We start from the raw sequence: 18068 nt of genomic DNA, 5'->3' as shown, positions 1-18068 counted from the left end.
TCCTCCCGCCCAGACCCCGCCCAGACCCCGCCCCCTCCTGGCATCGCCTCCTTCTCCTCTCAACCCGCTCCGTCCCGCTCTGCCTGGCAACCGATGATGCCACCGCCATTCTGACCAATCACAGCCGTTATTTCAGGAGTGGGCGTGCCAGGCCGGGAGTGCCGGGGATTCCCGCGCGCGCGTTCCGGGAAGCGGCGGCGGCTGCCGGGAAGGGACCGGGGCGGCACCGGCACCGGCACCGGCCGGGAGCGACACGGTCCGGACCGGGACACGCTGCGAGCGGCACCGGCACCCGCACGGACCCCGGGACTGCCCGGAACCACCCGGAACCACCGGCGGGGAGAACCGGGAGCGACCGGGAGCGGGAGCCAGCAGGACAGACCGAGAGCCACTGGACACAGCGGAACCCGCCGGTCCCCGTGTCCCCGATGCTGTCACCCCCCATTCGCCGGCTCCTGGCCCTGCTGGGCCCCGAGCGCGGCCGATGGACGCTGGTGGGGGGGCTGATGTCGGCTTCGGCTCTCGGTACGGGGGGACCCCGACCGGGGGGGTCAGGATCCCTTTGAGGGGCTTTGAGATCCCATTTGTGGGTTTGGAGAAGGCAGGACGCCCTTGAGGGGCTTTGGGAACCGATTTAGAGGGTTTGGATCCCTTTGAGGGGCTTTGGGATCCCGTTTGTGGGTTTGGACATGGCAGGACGCCCTTGAGTGGCTTTGGGATCTGATTTGGGGAGTTTGGACATAACAGGACCCCTTTGAGGGGCTTTGGGATCGATTTGGGGGGTTTGGACATAACAGGACCCCCTTGAGGGGATTTGGGATCTGATTTGGGGGGTTTGGACATAACAGGACCCCCTTGAGAGGATTTGGGATCCCATTTGTGGGTTTGGACATAACAGGACCCCCTTGAGGGGATTTGGGATCTGATTTGGGGGGTTTGGACATAACAGGACCCCCTTGAGTGGCTTTGGGATCCGATTTGGGGGGTTTGGACATAACCGGACCCCCTTGAGTGGCTTTGGGATCTGATTTGGGGAGTTTGGACATAACAGGACCCCCTTGAGGGGCTTTGGGATCCCATTTGGAGATATCAGGACTCCCCTCAGAGACTTTGGGATCTGATTTGGACATAACAGGACCTCTTTTGAGGGACTTTGGGATCCCACTTGTGGGTTTGGACATGGCAGGACCCCTTTGAGGGGCTTTGGGATCCAATTTAAAGGGTTTGGCCATAACTGGACGTTCCAGGACCCAGTTGGGGCAGTTGCAAGGCCAATTTGAGGTTTCAGGACCCAGTTTGGGGGATTTCGGATCTGGTGTGAGTGAGGTCAGAAACCAATTTGAGGGTCAGGACCCAATTTAGAGGTTTTGAGCACCCGGTTTGGGGAATCAGGATCCAATTTTTGGGCCTCAACACTCAATTTTGGAGCGGTCAGAATCCGATTTGAGGAGATTTGGTATCCCAGTTTGTGGGTTTGGACATGGAGGACCCCTTTGAGGGGCTTTGGGATCCAATTTAAAGGGTTTGGCCATAACTGGGGGTTCCAGGACCCAGTTGGGGCGGTTGCAAGGCCAATTTGAGGTTTCAGGACCCAATTTGGGGGATTTCGGATCTGGTGTGAGCGAGGTCAGAAACCAATTTGAGGGTCAGGACCCAATTTAGAGGTTTTGAGCGCCCAATTTGGGGAATCAGGATCCAATTTTTGGGCCGATCACACAATTTTGGAGTGGTCAGCATGTGATTTGAGAGGTTTTGGGATCTGATTTGTGGGTTCGGATATAACAGGACCCCCTTGAGGGGCTTTGGGATCCAATTTTGGGCTCAATCCACAATTTTGAGAATGGTCAGGATCTGATTAGAGGGGGTTTGGGATCCTTTGGACATAACAGGACCCCTTTGAGGGGCTTTGGCTTCTGATTTGGAGGCTTTTTGGACATAAATGCGATGGGACAGGATGCAGCGGGGGGATGCAAAACCAATTTGAGGGTCAGGACCCAATTTAGAGGTTTTGAGCACCTGATTTGGGGAATCAGGGTCTGATTTTGGGGCTGATCACACAATTTTGGCAGTGGTCAGGATCCAATTTGAGGGGATTTGGGATCTGATTTGGAGGGATGGACATAACAGGACCCCTTTGAGGGGCTTTGGGATCCAATTTAAAGGGTTTGGACATAACTGGGGGTTCCAGGACCCAGTTGGGGCGGTTGCAAGGCCAATTTGAGGTTTCAGGACCCAATTTGGGGGATTTCGGATCTGGTGTGAGCGAGGTCAGAAACCAATTTGAGGGTCAGGACCCAATTTAGAGGTTTTGAGCGCCCAATTTGGGGAATCAGGATCCAATTTTTGGGGCCGATCACACAATTTTGGAGTGGTCAGCATGTGATTTGAGAGGTTTTGGGATCTGATTTGTGGGTTTGGATATAACAGGACCCCTTTGAGGGGCTTTGGGATCCAATTTTGGGCTCAATCCACAATTTTGAGAATGGTCAGGATCTGATTAGAGGGGGTTTGGGATCCTTTGGACATAACAGGACCCATTTGAGGGGCTTTGGGGTTTTATTTGGAGGCTTTTTGGACATAAATGCGATGGGACAGGATGCAATGGGCGGTTTCCAAGGCAAATTTGAGGGTCAGGACCCAATTTAGAGGTTTTGAGCACCCGGTTTGGTGAATCGGGGTCCGATCTTGGGGTCGATCACACAATTTTGGGAGCGGTCAGGATCCCATTTGAGGGGGTTTGGGATCCTTTGGATATAACAGGACCCCTTTGAGGGGCTTTGGGATCCAATTTAAAGGGTTTGGACGTAACTGGGGGTTTCCAGAACCCAATTTGGGGGGGTTGCAAGGCAAATTTGAGGGGTCAGGACCCAGTTTGGGGTTTGCAGAATCTGATTTGAGCGAGGTCAGGACCCAGTTTGTGGGTCAGGACCCAATTTAGAGGTTTTGAGCACCCGGTTTGGTGAATCAGGATCCGATCTTGGGGTCGATCTGACGATTTTGGGAGCGGTCAGGATGCCATTTCCAGCTCTCTGCCCCCAATTCAGGGGTCACCGCCCCGACACCGCCGTGTCCCCACAGGTGAGGTGGCCGCCCCCTACTTCACGGGCCGTGTCACCGACCAGGTGACACAAGAGGAGGACCCTGCGGCCGCCGTGTGGCCCCTGGTGCTGGTGGGGCTCGCCAGGTGGGTGAGACAAACAGGGCAGGGGAATTTTCTCTTTTTAATGCCTTTATTACATGTGATCAGTGAAATAAACAGGGCAGGACGTTTTGTCTCCTTTTTAATGCCTTTATTAAACGTGATCACTGAAATGAACAGGAAAGGAGGATTTATCTCCTTTTTGATGCCTTTATTAAACGTGATCACTGAAATAAACAGGGCAGGGGATTTTTCTCTTTTTAATGCCTTTATTAAACGTGATCACTGAAATAGGGCAGGGACTTTTTCTCCTTTTTAATGCCTTTATTAAACGTGATCAGTGAAATAAACAGGGCAGGAGGTTTTATCTCCTTTTAGATGCCTTTATTAAAAGTGATCAGTGAAATAAACAGGGCAGGAGACTTTCTCCTTTTTAATGCCTTTATTAAACGTGATCACTGAAATAGGGCAGGGACTTTTTCTCCTTTTTAATGCCTTTATTAAACGTGATCAGTGAAATAAACAGGGCAGGAGGTTTTATCTCCTTTTTAATGCCTTTATTAAACGTGATCAGTGAAATAAACAGGGCAGGAGGTTTTATCTCCTTTTTAATGCCTTTATTAAATGTGATCAGTGAAATAAACAGGGCAGGAGACTTTCTCCTTTTTAATGCCTTTATTAAATGTGATCGCTGAAATAGGGCAGGGACTTTTTCTCCTTTTTAATGCCTTTATTAAATTATTAATATTATTAATATTAATAAATAATATTATAATAATATAATAAATTATTAAATTATCAGCTCAGTGTTGGGCGGCTCGACGGGTCCAAAACTGCTCCAAGGGTGACTCGGATGTGACAGTGGTCACAAGGGTGTGAGGATGAAGAATGAGAGGAGAATGTTAACTCCATGTTTCAGAAGGCTTGGTTTATTATTTTATTATATATATTAAATTAAAACTATACTAGAAGAATAGAAGAAAAGGTATCATCAGAAGGCTGGTAAGGATAGAATAGGAAAGAATGATAACAAAGGTTTGTGGCTCGGACAGGGAGTCTGTGATTGGCCATTAATTAGGAACAACCACACGAGACCAATCACAGATGCACCTGCTGCATCCCACAGCAGCAGATAACCAATGTTTGCATTTTGTTCCTGAGGCCTCCCGGCTTCTCGGGAGGAAGAATCATAAAGAAAGGGTTTTGTATAAAAGTTGGAGAGAAGAACAATCACTTTAGCCCCAGGCAGGGCCACGCTGACACGAAAGGAGCAATTAGCGAAAACCAGCGGTGATTGCAATAGCAAACAGGCAGAACTCCACCTTGGCAGCAACCGGTGTGACTGGCTCACTCTGCAACCCTTTTTTCCCAAAAAAAAAAAAAAAAAATCGGCAGATATTTTATTTATAACAATTTTCAGCATCTCTGCAGGCTCGGTGCTCTGTTCCTCACCTCCAGGCATTGTCGCAGACATCTTTTCATGAAAAATCCTTTCTTAGGGTTTTTCCTCCTGAAAAGGTGATTGGCATCAGGAACAAAATGCAAACATTGGTTATCTGCTGCGGTGGGATGCAGCAGGTGCATCTGGGATTGGCCTCGTGTGATTGTTCCTAATTAATGGCCAATCACAGACTCCCTGTCCGAGCCACAAACCTTTGTTATCATTCTTTGCTATTCTTTGTGATGAAATCCTTTTCTTCTATTCTTTTAGTACAGTTTTAATGTAATATATATCATAAAATAACAAATCAAGCCATCCGAATTACGGAGTCAGGTTTTCCTCTCTTCCTTCAACATAAGACCCCTCTGAACACCGTCAAGGTTCTGAAACCCTTTTTTTCCCCCCCCCAAAAAAAAGTCAGATTTTTGATTTACAACCCCTCTGCCCCCTCTGTCCATCCATCCCTGCAGTGCCACCACCCAGCTGGGCTGTGACACCCACGGGATGTTGCCAGATAAACTTTCTGCAGCTTAGAGATCTGTTCAGACAAGCGTTAATACACAGGCCATTGTTCTTAATTTTTTATTTTGTTTGTCGTTACTTTTCTATTTTTTACATAATTTTTCTCCTCATCTATCTCATGGCTGCTGCTTTAGGTCTGCTCAGAGTTCTGCTGTCTCTGGGGCCTGCCTCTTGCTCCCGAAAACCTTCCAATTTTGTGGATTCCCCTTTTTCCCCCCCAAAAAAAAATTTGGCAGATTTTTTTGTTTATAACAAGAGGAGTGGGTTTGTGTTACAAACCCAAAAGTGTTACAACTTTTGGGTTTTCCGGTCTCGGGGTCTTGGTTCCGGCTGAGCTCTTTGCAGCAAAGGTTCTCAGCATCTCTGCAGGTTCAGCGCTGTGTTCCTCACCTCCAGACATCTCTCGGGTCTGTTAATTCTGCGTTGGCCCGTTGTTTTTGGGCTCTTTTCCTCCAGACATCACTCTAAACTCTCAATTCTGCGTTGGCTCGTTGTTTTTGGGCTCTTTTCGTCCAGACATCTGTCTGGTCTCTCAATTCTGCGTTGGCTCGTTGTTTTTGGAGTCTTTTCCTCCAGATATCTCTCTGATCTCTCAATTCTGCGTTGGCTCGTTGTTTTTGGGCTCTTTTCGGTGAGTTTGGTGGGGTTGCTTCCCATGGCGTGCTGGCCTCGAGGTTATTTTGCATTTTCTCTGATGCCACCCCCTGCCATGTCCCCCCATGTCCTCTCCTGTCACGTTTTGGAGAGAAAGAACCATGAACCTCAGCACCAGGCAGGGCCACACTGATACAAAAGGAGCAACTAGCAAAAAACGAGCGGTGATTACAATAGCGAACAGGTAGAACTTTACTTTAGCAGTAACTGGTTTAACTGGTTCGGCAACTCTTTTTTTTTTTTTTTTTCCCCCCCCAAAATAATTGTCGTATTTTTCATTTCTACCCCCCTCTCTCTGTCCGTCTGTCCGTCCGTCCGTCCGTCCGTCCCCGCAGCGCGCTGTCGGAGCTGGGCTGCGACTCCTCGGCGGCGCTGGCGCTGTCGCGGGCGCGGGCGCGGCTGCAGCGCGGCGCGGTGGCCGCGGTGCTGCGCGGGGACGTGCCCGGCGTGGGCGGCGGCCTGGGGGACACGGCGGGCGCGGTGGCGGCGCGGGTGACCGGCGACGCGGAGGCGGCGCACGAGGCGCTGGCGGACGCGCTGGTGCCGGCGCTCTGGGCGGTGACGCGGGCGCTGGCGCTGCTGGCCGCGGTGGCCTGGCTGTCCCCGGCGCTGGGGCTGCTGACGGCGCTGGCGCTGCCGCCGTTCCTGCTGCTGCCGCGCGCCGTGGCCGGGACGCAGCAGGTACGGCCCCGTCCGCGTCACCGCGGTCACCCCCTGTGTCACCCCTGTGTCGCCGGTGTCACCTCGCTATCCTCGCTGTCACCTCTGTGTCACCGGCGTCACCATTGTCACCTCTGTGTGCTCATTGTCACCTCTGTGTGCCCATTGTCACCTCTGTTGCTCATTGTCACCTCTGTGTGCCCATTGTCACCTCCCTATCCTCACTGTCACCTCTGTGTCACCGGCGTCGCCATTGTCACCTCTGTGTGCTCATTGTCACCTCTGTGTGCCCATTGTCACCTCTGTTGCTCATTGTCACCTCTGTGTGCCCATTGTCACCTCCCTATCCTCACTGTCACCTCTGTGTCACCGGCGTCGCCATTGTCACCTCTGTGTGCTCATTGTCACCTCTGTGTGCCCATTGTCACCTCTGTTGCTCATTGTCACCTCTGTGTGCCCATTGTCACCTCCCTATCCTCGCTGTCACCTCTGTGTCACCGGCGTCGCCATTGTCACCTCTGTGTGCTCATTGTCACCTCTGTGTGCCCATTGTCACCTCTGTGTTACCATTGTCACCTCTGTTGCTCATTGTCACCTCTGTGTGCCCATTGTCACCTCCCTATCCTCGCTGTCACCTCTGTGTCACCGGCGTCGCCGTTGTCACCTCTGCGCGCCCTTTGTCACCTGCCTGTCCCCGTTGTCTCCTCCCCGTCTTTGTTGTCACTTCTTTGTCCCCATCGTCACCTCCCCGTCCCCATTGTCCCCTCCCTATCCCCAGTGTCACCTCCTTGTCCCTGTTGTCACCTCCCTGTGCCCATGGTCACCTTCCTGTCACCTCTGTGTCCCCAGTGTGTTCCCAGTGTGTCCCCGGTTTGTCCCCAGTGTGACCCCTTGTCCCCAGTGTGTCCCCGGTGTGTCCCCAGTGTCCCCAGTGTGACCCCTTGTCCCCAGTGACCCCATGTCCCCACTGTCCCCAGTGTCACCCAGTGTGACCCCATGTCCCCCTTTGTCCCCAGTGTCACCCAGTGTGACCCCTTGTCCCCTGTGTCCCCAGTGTGACGCCCTGTCCCCCTTGTCCCCAGTGTGTCCCCAGTGTCACCCAGTGTGACCCCCTTGCCCCCAGTGTCCCCCAGTGTGACCCCTTGTCCCCAGTGACCCCGTGTCCCCACTGTCCCCAGTGTCCCCAGTGTGACCCATTGTCCCCTGTGTCCCCAGGATCTGGCCCGGCAGGTGCCAGTGTCACCCAGGGTGGCCCCACGGTGACCCCCTTGTCCCCAGTGTGTCCCCAGTTGACCCCAGTGTGACCCCTTGTCCCCAGTGTCACCCAGTGTGACCCCTTGTCTCCATTGTCCCCCAGTGTGACCCATTGTCCCCTGTGTCCCCAGGATCTGGCCCGGCAGGTGCCAGTGTCACCCAGGGTGGCCCCACGGTGACCCCCTTGTCCCCAGTGTGTCCCCGGTGTCACCCAGTGTGACCCCGCGTCCCCCTTTGTCCCCAGTGTCCCTCAGTGTGACCCATTGTCCCCAGTGTCCCCCAGTGTGACCCCCTTGTCCCCAGTGTGTCCCCAGTGTGACACCTTGTCCCCAGTGTCACCCAGTGTGACCCCGTGTCCCCAGTGTGACCCCTTGTCCCCCCTTGTCCCCAGTGTCACCCAGTGTGACCCCGTGTCCCCACTGTGACCCATTGTCCTCAGCGTGACCCCGTGTCCCCAGTGTCCCCAGTGTGACCCCTTGTCCCCCCTTGTCCCCAGTGTCACCCAGTGTGACCCCGTGTCCCCAGTGTGACCCATTGTCCCCAGTGTCCCCCAGTGTGACCCCCTTGTCCCCAGTGTGTCCCCAGTGTGACGCCCTGTCCCCATTGTCCCCAGTGTGTCCCCAGTGTGACCCCGTGTCCCCCCTTGTCCCCAGTGTCACCCAGTGTGACCCATTGTCCCCAGTGTAACCCCGTGTCCCCCGTGTCCCCAGGAGCTGGCGCGGCAGGTGCGCGCGGCCCAGGCCAGCACCACGGCGGTGGCCCTGGAGGCGCTGGGGGCTGTGGGGACAGTGCGGGCCTTCGGGCACGAGGCCGGTGTCACCGAGCGCGTCCGGCGCCACCTGGCACGGGGACACCGGCTGGAGCAGCGGGAGGCGCTGGCCTACGCGGCCGGCCTATGGGCCAGCGGGGTATGGGGACACTGGGGACATGGGGACATTGGGGACACTGGGATGGTGGCACAGGGACACCAGCTGGAGCAGCAGGAGGCGCTGGCCTACGCGGCCGGCCTATGGGCCAGCGGGGTATGGGGACAATGGGGACACTGGGGACACTGGGGACACGGGGATGGTGGCACGGGGACACCGGCTGGAGCAGCGGGAGGCGCTGGCCTACGCGGCCGGGCTATGGGCCAGCGGGGTATGGGGACACTGGGGACATGGGGACAATGGGGACACGGGGATGGTGGCACGGGGACACCGGCTGGAGCAGCGGGAGGCGCTGGCCTACGCGGCCGGGCTATGGGCCAGCGGGGTATGGGGACAATGGGGACACTGGGGACACGGGGATGGTGGCACGGGGACACCGGCTGGAGCAGCGGGAGGCGCTGGCCTACGCGGCCGGGCTATGGGCCAGCGGGGTATGGGGACATGGGGACATTGGGGGTGAGCAACAGGGGCTGGGGACATGGGAATGTGGTGGCACAGGGCTGGGGGACATGGGCACGTGGTGGCATTGGAATAGGGGACATGGAGAGCTGGTGGCAGGGGGATGAAGACATGGGTACAGGGACATGGGGACACACGGATGGGACATGTGAGGACAGGGGACACAGTGGCAAAGGGCGAGGGGATGTGGGGATGTGGCAGCAGGAGGTCACCTTGGATGTGGTGGCACGGGGATGAAGACACAGGCACAGGGGCATGGGGACACGGGGGTGGTGGCACGGGGAGGGCAGGTGTGGGGACAGGGGTCTGGGGGACATGGAGATTTGGTGGCCTTGGAATAGGGGACATGGAGGTGGTGGCACGGGGATGAGAGATGTGGGGACGGGACAGAGTGGCAAAGGGTCTGGGGACATGGAGAGGTGGCAGCAGGAGGTCACCTTGGATGTGGTGGCACGGGGATGAAGACGCAGGTACAGGGACATGGGGACATGGAGGTGGTGGCACGGGGATGGCAGATGGGACAGGGGGCTGGGGGTCATGGGAGTGTGGTGGCATTGGAATAGGGGACACGGGGATGTGGCACCACGTCGGATGTGGTGGCAGGGGGTTGAAGACACAGGTACAGCGACATGGGGACACTGGGGATGGTGGCACAGGGATGGCAGATGTGGGGACAGGGGACACAGTGGCAAGGGGACATGGGGACACAGGGACATGGTGGCACGGGGGTGGCAGGACATGGGGATCAGCAGCGTGGGGCCAGGGGACATGGCCAAACGTGGTGGCCTGGGCTTGAGGAGCATGGGGATGGGTGTCCTGGGGAAGGGGACACGGTGGCACGGGGCTGGGGACACACGGTGACAGGAGGCTGGGCTGACGCCCTGTGTGTCCCTTGTCCCCAGTTCCCTGCCCTGGCCCTGAAGCTGGCGCTGCTCTTCCTGGGGGGACGCTTGGTGGCTGCAGGCAGTGTCACCCGTGGGGAGCTGGTCACCATCCTCATGTGCCAGCTGAACTTCACCCGGGCTGTGGAGGTGACAAATGTGTCCTGTGCATGTCCCCAGCGTGTCCTGTCTCGTCCCCAGTCTGTCCCCATCCCCGTTCCCTGTGTCCCCGTGTCCCCACATCCTCACAGTGATGTCCCCGTGTTCTCCTGGCCATGTCCCTGTCCCTGTCTCCTGTGTCCCCAATGTCCCTTGTGTCCCCCAGGACATGCCATAGCTCCCCATGTCCCCCCATGTCCCCAGTGTCCCTTGTGTCCCCCAGGCCATGCCATAGCTCCCCATGTCCCCCCATGTCCCCAGTGTCCCTTGTGTCCCCCAGGCCATGCCATAGCTCCCCATGTCCCCTCATGTCCCCATGTCCCCAATGTCCCTTGTGTCCCCCAGGCCATGCCATAGCTCCCCATGTCCCCTCATGTCCCCATGTCCCCATGTCCCCAATGTTCCTTGTGTTCCCCAGGCCATGCCATAGCTCCCCCATGTCACCTCATGTCCCCATGTCCCCATCACCACCCCATGTCCCACTGTCCCCAGTGTCCCCAATGTCCCTTGTGTCCCCGAGGCCATGCCATCGCTGCCCCATGTCCCCTCATGTCCCCATGTCCCCAATGTCCCTTTTGTCCCCTGGCCATGCCATAGCTCTCCCCCGTGTCCCCAATATCCCCTTGTCACCCCACGTCCCCATGTCCCCAGTGTCCCTTGTCACCCCATGTCACCCCATGTCCCCAGGCTGTCCTGCTGTACGTCCCCATCCTGGCCAAGGCCGTTGGCTCCTCTGAGACCCTCCTGGAGCTGCTGGAGCAGGCCAAGGTGGGGACACCCGCAGGGCCACCGTCACCTGCGCCACCCCGGAGCTGTGACACCGCGGGCACTCCAGGGCTGTGCCTCAAGGATGTCTGGATGACCTACCCTGGGCGCTCTGAGCCCGTCCTCAAGGTGTGGGGACATGGGGACATGGGACACGGGGAGGACGTGGGGGGACATGGGGGGACAAGGGGATATTGTGGACATGGGGAGGACATGGGGGGGACATGGGACATGGGGGAACACGGGAGTATTGTGAACATGGGGGGACAAGGGGACACTGGGGACATGGGGAGGATGTGGGGAAATGTGGGGGTATTGTGAACATGGAGGAACATGGGACATGGCGGGACATGGGAGACATGGGGGGACAAGAGGACATTGGGGACATGGGGAGGAAGTGGGGGCACTTGGGACATGGGGGGACGAAAGGATATTGTGGGCATAGGAGCACATGGGACATGGGGAGATGGGGGGACATGTGGGACATTGGGAGGACATGGGGGATATTGGGGACTTGGGGGGGACACATGGGACATGGTGGGACAAGGGGACATTGGGGACATGGGGAAACATGGGGCTATTGTGAACATGGGGGAACATGGGACATGGGGGGCATGGCACACGGGCACAAGGGACATGGAGGGCCACGGGGACATGGGACACATAAAGGGACACGGGGGGACAAGGGGACACTGGGGACACGTGGAGGACGTGGGGGCACATGGGACATGGGGGTACGAAGGGATATTGGGGCCACAGAGAGACATGTGGGACATGGGGGAACAAAAGGATGTTGGGGACGTGGGGAAGATACGGGGAAACGTGGGACATGGGGGAATATGGGACAGGGGCACAATGGGGTATGGTGGGCATGGGGGCACATGGGACATGGGGGGACAAGGGGACACTGGGGACATGGGAAGGACATGGGGGCACATGGGACTTGGGGGGATATGGGTCAGAGGCACAAGGGACATGGGGGGACAAGGGGACGTTGGGGACATGGGGGGACAAGGGGATATTGGGGCCATGGGGGAGACATGGGGACACATGGGACATGGGAGATATTGGGGACATGGGGGGCACATGAGACATGGGGAGACACGGGGACATTGGGGCCATGGGGGGCGCATGGGACATGGGGGGACAAGAGGATATTGGGGCCATGGGAGGACACGTGGGACATGGGGGGACAAGAGAATATTGAGGCCATGGGGGGGACATGTGGGACATGGGGGGACAAGAGGATATTGGGGCCACAGGGGGACAAGGGGATTTTGGTGACATCAGGAAGACATTGGGGCACATGGGACATGGGGAGACAAGAGGATATTGGGGACATGGGGAGGACATGGGGGGACAAGGGGATATTGTGGCCACGGAGGGACACATGGGACAGGGGCACATGGGGATATTGTGGACACGGGGGGACACATGGGACATGGTGGGACAAGGGGACATTGGGGACATGGGGAAACATGGGACTTAGGGGGACAAGGGGACATTGGTGACATGGAGGGACACATGGGACAGGGGCACATGGGGATATTGTGGACACGGGGGCGCATGGGGCACGGGGGGACAAGGGGACATTGGGGACATGGGGAAACATGGGACTTAGGGGGACAAGGGGACATTGGTGACATGGAGGGACACATGGGACAGGGGCACATGGGGATATTGTGGACACGGGGGGACGCATGGGACATGGTGGGACAAGGGGACATTGGGGATATGGGGAAACATGGGACTTAGGGGGACAAGGGGACATTGGTGACATGGAGGGACACATGGGACAGGGGCACATGGGGGTATTGTGGACATGGGGGCGCATGGGGCACGGGGGGACAAGGGGATATTGGGGAAATTGGGGCACATGGACAAGGGGATATTAGGGCTATGAGGGGACAAGAGGGATATTGGGGCCACAGGGGGACACACTGAACATGGAGGGACACGGGGAGGACATGGAGGGACACGGGGGGACCCGGGGACACGGGGGACACGCGTCACACGTGGCGGTGCCGGGCGCGATCCCCGTTGCCGCCACCAGGGGGTGTCGCTGTCGCTGCGCCCCGGCGAGGCCCTGGCCGTGCTGGCGCCCCCTGGCGGCGGGAAGAGCTCCCTGGCGGCGGCGGCGCTGGGGCTGCGCCCCCTGGCGGCCGGGACGGTGCTGCTCAACGGGACCCCCCTGAGCCCGCGCTCGGAGCCCGCGCTGCGCGAGCAGGTGACGCTCACGGGACACCCTCGGGTCACCATGGCCTTCCCTGGTCACCATCCATCCCCTGGTGCTGTCCCCGGGTCACCATCCATCCCCTGATGCTGTCCCCCTGTCACCAAACCTCTGCATTGTGTCCCCATTGCCATCCTGTGTCCCCAGCACGTCCCCGTTGCCATCCCCAGGTCACTCCTGTGCCCCAAATGGGTCCCTTCTGCCACGCCAAAGTCACCAGTGCTGTCCCCAACGGGTCCCCACAGCCACCTCCAGGTCACCATCCATCCCCTGCTGCTGTCCCCCTGCCACCAAACCTCTCCATTGTGTCCCCATGACCACCCTGTTGTCCCCAACAGGTCCCCACAGCCACCCCTGTGTCCACACCTGGTCCTCAACAGGTCCCCACTGCCACCCTCAGGTCACTCCTTTGTCCCAAATGGGTCTCTACTGCCACCCCTGTGTCACCAATGGGTGCCTCAGTGCCACCAGTGTCCCCAGTGCCATGCCTGTGTCACCAGTGGGTTACTGTGGCTACCCCAGGTCACCCATTGTCCCCACAGCCATGGCCACCATGTCACCCTGTGTCCCCAACACATCCCCATTGCCATCCTGTGTCCTCAACAGTTCCCCAGTGCCACCCCTGTGTCACCAGTGGGTCACCATGGCTACCCCATTGTCCCCACAGCCATGGCCACCGTGTCACCCTGTGTCCCCAGCACATCCCCATTGCCATCCCCAGGTCACTCCTGTGCCCCAAATGTGTCCCTACTGCCCCCCAAAAGTCACCAATGGGTGCCTCAGTGCCACCCCCTGCGTCCCCAGTGCCACCTTTGTGTCACCCCCTGGGTCCCCAGTGCCACCCTTGTGTCACCAGTGGGTCACCATGGCTACTCCAGGTCACTCATTGTCCCATGCCACGGCCACCGTGTCACCCTGTGTCCCCAACACATCCCCATTGCCATCCCGTGTCCCCAACAGCTCCTCACAGCCACCCCTGTGTCACCTCACCATGACCCTGCCCCCACCCCGTGTGTCCCTAGGTGTCCCCTCCTTGTCCCTGCCAATCCTGATGCTGTCCCCATGTCCCCGCAGGTGGCCGGTGTCCTGCAGAGCCCGTCCCTCCTGTCCCGCACCCTCAGTGCCAACATCAGCCTGGGCTGGGGACACAAGGAGGGGACACCGGTGGTGGCAGCGGCGCGGCGCGTGGGGGTGCACAGCTGGGCCCAGCACCTGCCGCAGGGCTACGACACAGGTACGGCAGGTGTCCCCAAGGTGTCCCCAGTGTGCCACCATGGTGTCCCCAATGCATCTCCAAGGTGTCCCCAAGGTGTCCCCAGTGTGCCACCATGGTGTCCCCAATGCGTCCCCAAGGTGTCCCCATGGTGTCCCCAAGGTGTCCCCAGTGTGCCACCATGGTGTCCCCAGTGCGTCCCCAAGGTGTCCCCCTGCAGTGTCCCCATTATGTCCCCATGGTGTCCCCATTGTGTCCCCGTTCTGTCCTCATTGTGTCCCCGTGGTGTCCCCATGGTGTCCTCATTGTGTCCCCATGGTGTCCCCATTGTGTCCCCGTTCTGTCCTCATTGTGTCCCCATGGTGTCCCCATGGTGTCCCCATTGTGTCCCAATTATGTCCCCATTATGTCCCCATAATGTCCCCATAGTGTCCCCAAGGTGTCCCAATGGAGTCCCCATGGTGTCCTCTTTGTGTCCCCATGGTGTCCCCAGTGTGTCCCCAGTGTGTCCCCATGGTGTCCCCAGTGTGTCCCTTTGGTGTCCCCATGGTGTCCCCATAGTCTCTCCAGTGTGTCCCTATAGTGTCATGGGGGACTATAGTCCCTATAGTCCCCATAGTGTCCCCTGCACTGTCCCCAGTGTGTCCCCATGGTGTCCCCATTGAGTCCCATTGTGTCCCCATAGTGTCCCCATTGTGTCCCCATTGTGTCCCCAAGGTCTCCCCATTGTGTCCCCATAGTGTCCCCAGTGTGTCCCCATGGTGTCCCTGTGGTGTCTCCATGGTGTCCCCGTGGTGACCCCATTATGTCCCCATTATGTGCCCAGTGTGTCCCCACAGTGTCCCCATTTGTGTCCCCAAGGTGTCCCCATCGTGTCCTCATTGTGTCCCATTTGTGTCCCCATAGTGTCCCCATTATGTCCCCACGGTGTCCCCATTATGTCCCCACGGTGTCCCCACAGTGTCCCCAAGGTGTCCCCATGGTTTCCCCACTGTGTTCGCCGTGGTGTCCCCATTTTGTCCCCATAGTGTCCTTATGGTGTCCTCATTGTGTCCCCATAGTGTCCCCCTGCAGTGTCCCCATTGTGTCCCCATTGTGTCCCCATGGTGTCCCTGGCTGTTCCTATGACACAGGTACAGCAGGTGTCCCTTTGCAGTGTCCCCAGTGTGTCCCAAAGATGTCCTAAATGTGTCCCCTTGGTGTCCCAAATTTTCCCATTGTGTCCCCATTATGTCCCTATGGTGTCTCCATTGTGTCCCCATTGTGTCCCCTTTATGTCCTCACAGTGTTCCTATTGCGTCCCCAGAGTGTCCCCGTTGTGTTCCCATTTTTTCCCATGGTGTCCCCATGGTGTCCCCATGGTGTCCCCTGCTGTTCCCATGACACAGGTACAGCAGGTATCCCCCTGCAGGGAAAATTGTGTCCCCAATGTGTCCCCATTGTGTCCCCCCAATGTCCCCTTGCTGTCCCCGCAATGTCCCCACAGTGTCTCTGTGTGTCCCCTCGCTGTCCCCTCTCTGTCCCCACACTGTCCCCACACTGTCCCAGTGTCCCCAGCCGTGGGTCCCCACGGGCTGCAGCTCTCGGGGGGACAGGCACAGGGGGTGGCACTGTCCCCACACTGTCCCTGTGTCCCCAGCCGTGGGTCCCCGCGGGCTGCAGCTCTCGGGGGGACAGGCACAGGGGGTGGCACTGTCCCCACACTGTCCCCACACTGTCCCTGTGTCCCCAGCCGTGGGTCCCCGCGGGCTGCAGCTCTCGGGGGGACAGGCACAGGGGGTGGCACTGTCCCCACACTGTCCCTGTGTCCCCAGCCGTGGGTCCCCGCGGGCTGCAGCTCTCGGGGGGACAGGCACAGGGGGTGGCGCTGGCCCGGGCGCTGCTCAGGAACCCCCAGGTGCTGGTGCTGGATGAGCCCACGAGGGCCCTGGACCCCGTGACGCGGTGCCAGGTAGGTGACAGCGCTGTCCCCGTGTCACACGGCCCTGTCCCTGTGTCCCTGTGTCACACGGCCCTGTCCCTGTGTCAGAGCCCCGTCCCTGTGTCCCCTGGGTCCTCACTCCCTGTGTCCCCTCGGTCCCCAGTCCTCATGTCTCCAATATGCCCTGTGTCCCCTAGGTCACCTTGTCCCCTGGGTCTCCACTTCCCATGTCCCTGTGTCCCCCTGTCCCCTGGGTCCCCAATCCCTGTGTCCCCTGGGTCCCCAATCCCTGTGTCCCCCACATGCCCCGTGTCCCCTGTGTCCCCTCTCTTCCCATCCCTGTGTCCCCTGGGGTCTCCTGTGCCACCAAATCCCCGGTGTCCCCTTGGTCCCAATGTCCCCTGGGTCCCCACATCCTCATGTCACCTTGTCCCACACAGCCCCAATCCTGATGTCCCCTTGGTCCCACATGTCCCCACATCCCCTGGGGTCTCTTAGGTGACCAAACTCCCCATGTCCCTGTCCCTGTGTCCCTTTGGTCCCTGTGTGTCCCCTGGGTCCCTTCCTTGTCCCCACGTTCTCTGGGTTCCCATTCCCCACGTCCCTTGGGTCCCCAATCCTTGTGTCCCCCATGTGCCCCCTGTCCCCGGTGTCCCCAATCCTTGTGTCCCCAATATTCCCTCTGTCCCCTGGGTCCCTCTGTCCCCTGGGTCCTCACTCCCTGTGTCCCCTGGGTCCCCAATCCTCATGTCCCCTCTGTCCCCCTGTCCCCTGGGTCCCCAATCCCGGTGTCCCCTTGGTCCCAATGTCCCCTGGGTCCCACATCCTCATGTCACCTCGTCCCACAAGGCCCCAATCCCGATGTCCCCTTGGTCCCGATGTCCCCACACCCCTGCTGTGTCCCCCGTGCCCACCATGTTCCCCCAATGTCCCCCATGTCGCCAATGTCCCCAATGTCCCCCGGTGTCCCCCGGTGTCCCCGCAGGTGGAGCAGGAGCTGCTGCGCGGCCGCGGGCCGGGGCAGGGCCCGGCGGTGCTGCTGGTGACAGCGAGGGTGGCCCTGGCACAGCTGGCACCGAGGGTGGCACTGCTGGAGGGGGGGCGGCTGCGGGAGCTGGGGAGCGCCGAGGAGCTGGGGAGCGTCCCCTGGGGGACACCGGGGGACAATGGGGACAGCGGGGACACGGACTGTGACAGCAGGGCACACTGAGGATGGGGACACCGGGGGACAATGGGGACAGCGGGGACACAGACTGTGACAGCAGGGCACACTGAGGAGCTGGGGAGCGTCCCCTGGGGGACACCGGGGGACAATGGGGACAGCGGGGACAGAGAGTGTGACAGCAGGGGACACTGAGGATGGGGACAGCGGGGGACACTGAGGGTGGGGACACTGGGGACAGCAGGGGACACTGAGGGTGGTGCCAGGGATGGGGACAGTGGGGGACACCAAGGGTGGGGACAATGGGGACACTGGGGACAGAGACTGTGACAACAGGGATGGGGACAGCAGGGGACACCAAGGATGGGGACACGGGGACACAGACTGTGACACCAGGGACAAGGACACTGAGTTTGGGACATTGGGGACACGGGGACACAGACAGTGACACAGGGACAAGGACACCGAGGATGGGACTCAGGGACACAGACTGTGACACAGGGACGGGGACACTGCAGCAGCGGCAGCGCTGACAGCGATGGGGACACCGAGGATGGGGACACGGGGACACAGACGGTGACACAGGGACGGGGACACTGAGAACGGGGACAATGGGGACACAGACTGTGACACCAGGGGACACCAAGGATGGGGACACAGGGACACAGACAGTGACACA

The 18068-nt window shown here is 58.9% G+C and overlaps 1 protein-coding gene across 1 annotated transcript; it reads left to right on the top strand.

The window, feature by feature from the left end:
- Positions 1-176: 176 nt before the first annotated feature.
- LOC131570582 (antigen peptide transporter 1-like) lies at positions 177-17437 on the top strand. Its single transcript, XM_058822946.1, has 10 exons — positions 177-525; positions 3079-3184; positions 6092-6437; positions 8381-8578; positions 9958-10086; positions 10783-10989; positions 12914-13087; positions 14168-14327; positions 16121-16257; positions 17213-17437. The coding sequence occupies exons 1-10, from the start codon at positions 429-431 to the stop codon at positions 17435-17437; spliced, it is 1779 nt and encodes a 592-aa protein (XP_058678929.1). The 5' UTR covers positions 177-428.
- The last annotated feature ends 631 nt before the right edge of the window (positions 17438-18068 follow it).

Source organism: Ammospiza caudacuta, chromosome 36 (genome assembly GCF_027887145.1).
Source record: "Ammospiza caudacuta isolate bAmmCau1 chromosome 36, bAmmCau1.pri, whole genome shotgun sequence".
NCBI classification, from domain to species: domain Eukaryota; kingdom Metazoa; phylum Chordata; class Aves; order Passeriformes; family Passerellidae; genus Ammospiza; species Ammospiza caudacuta.
This window is presented reverse-complemented; position numbering and strand designations above follow the sequence as displayed.

Coding starts and splice junctions, on each gene's coding strand:
- LOC131570582 (XM_058822946.1), top strand. CDS start 429: ATGCTGTCACCCCCCATTCGCCGGCTCCTGGCCCTGCTGGGCCCCGAG. Junction 6,438..8,380: donor CCGTGGCCGGGACGCAGCAG/GTACGGCCCCGT, acceptor CCGTGTCCCCAG/GAGCTGGCGCGGCAGGTGCG. Junction 10,087..10,782: donor ACTTCACCCGGGCTGTGGAG/GTGACAAATGTG, acceptor CCATGTCCCCAG/GCTGTCCTGCTGTACGTCCC.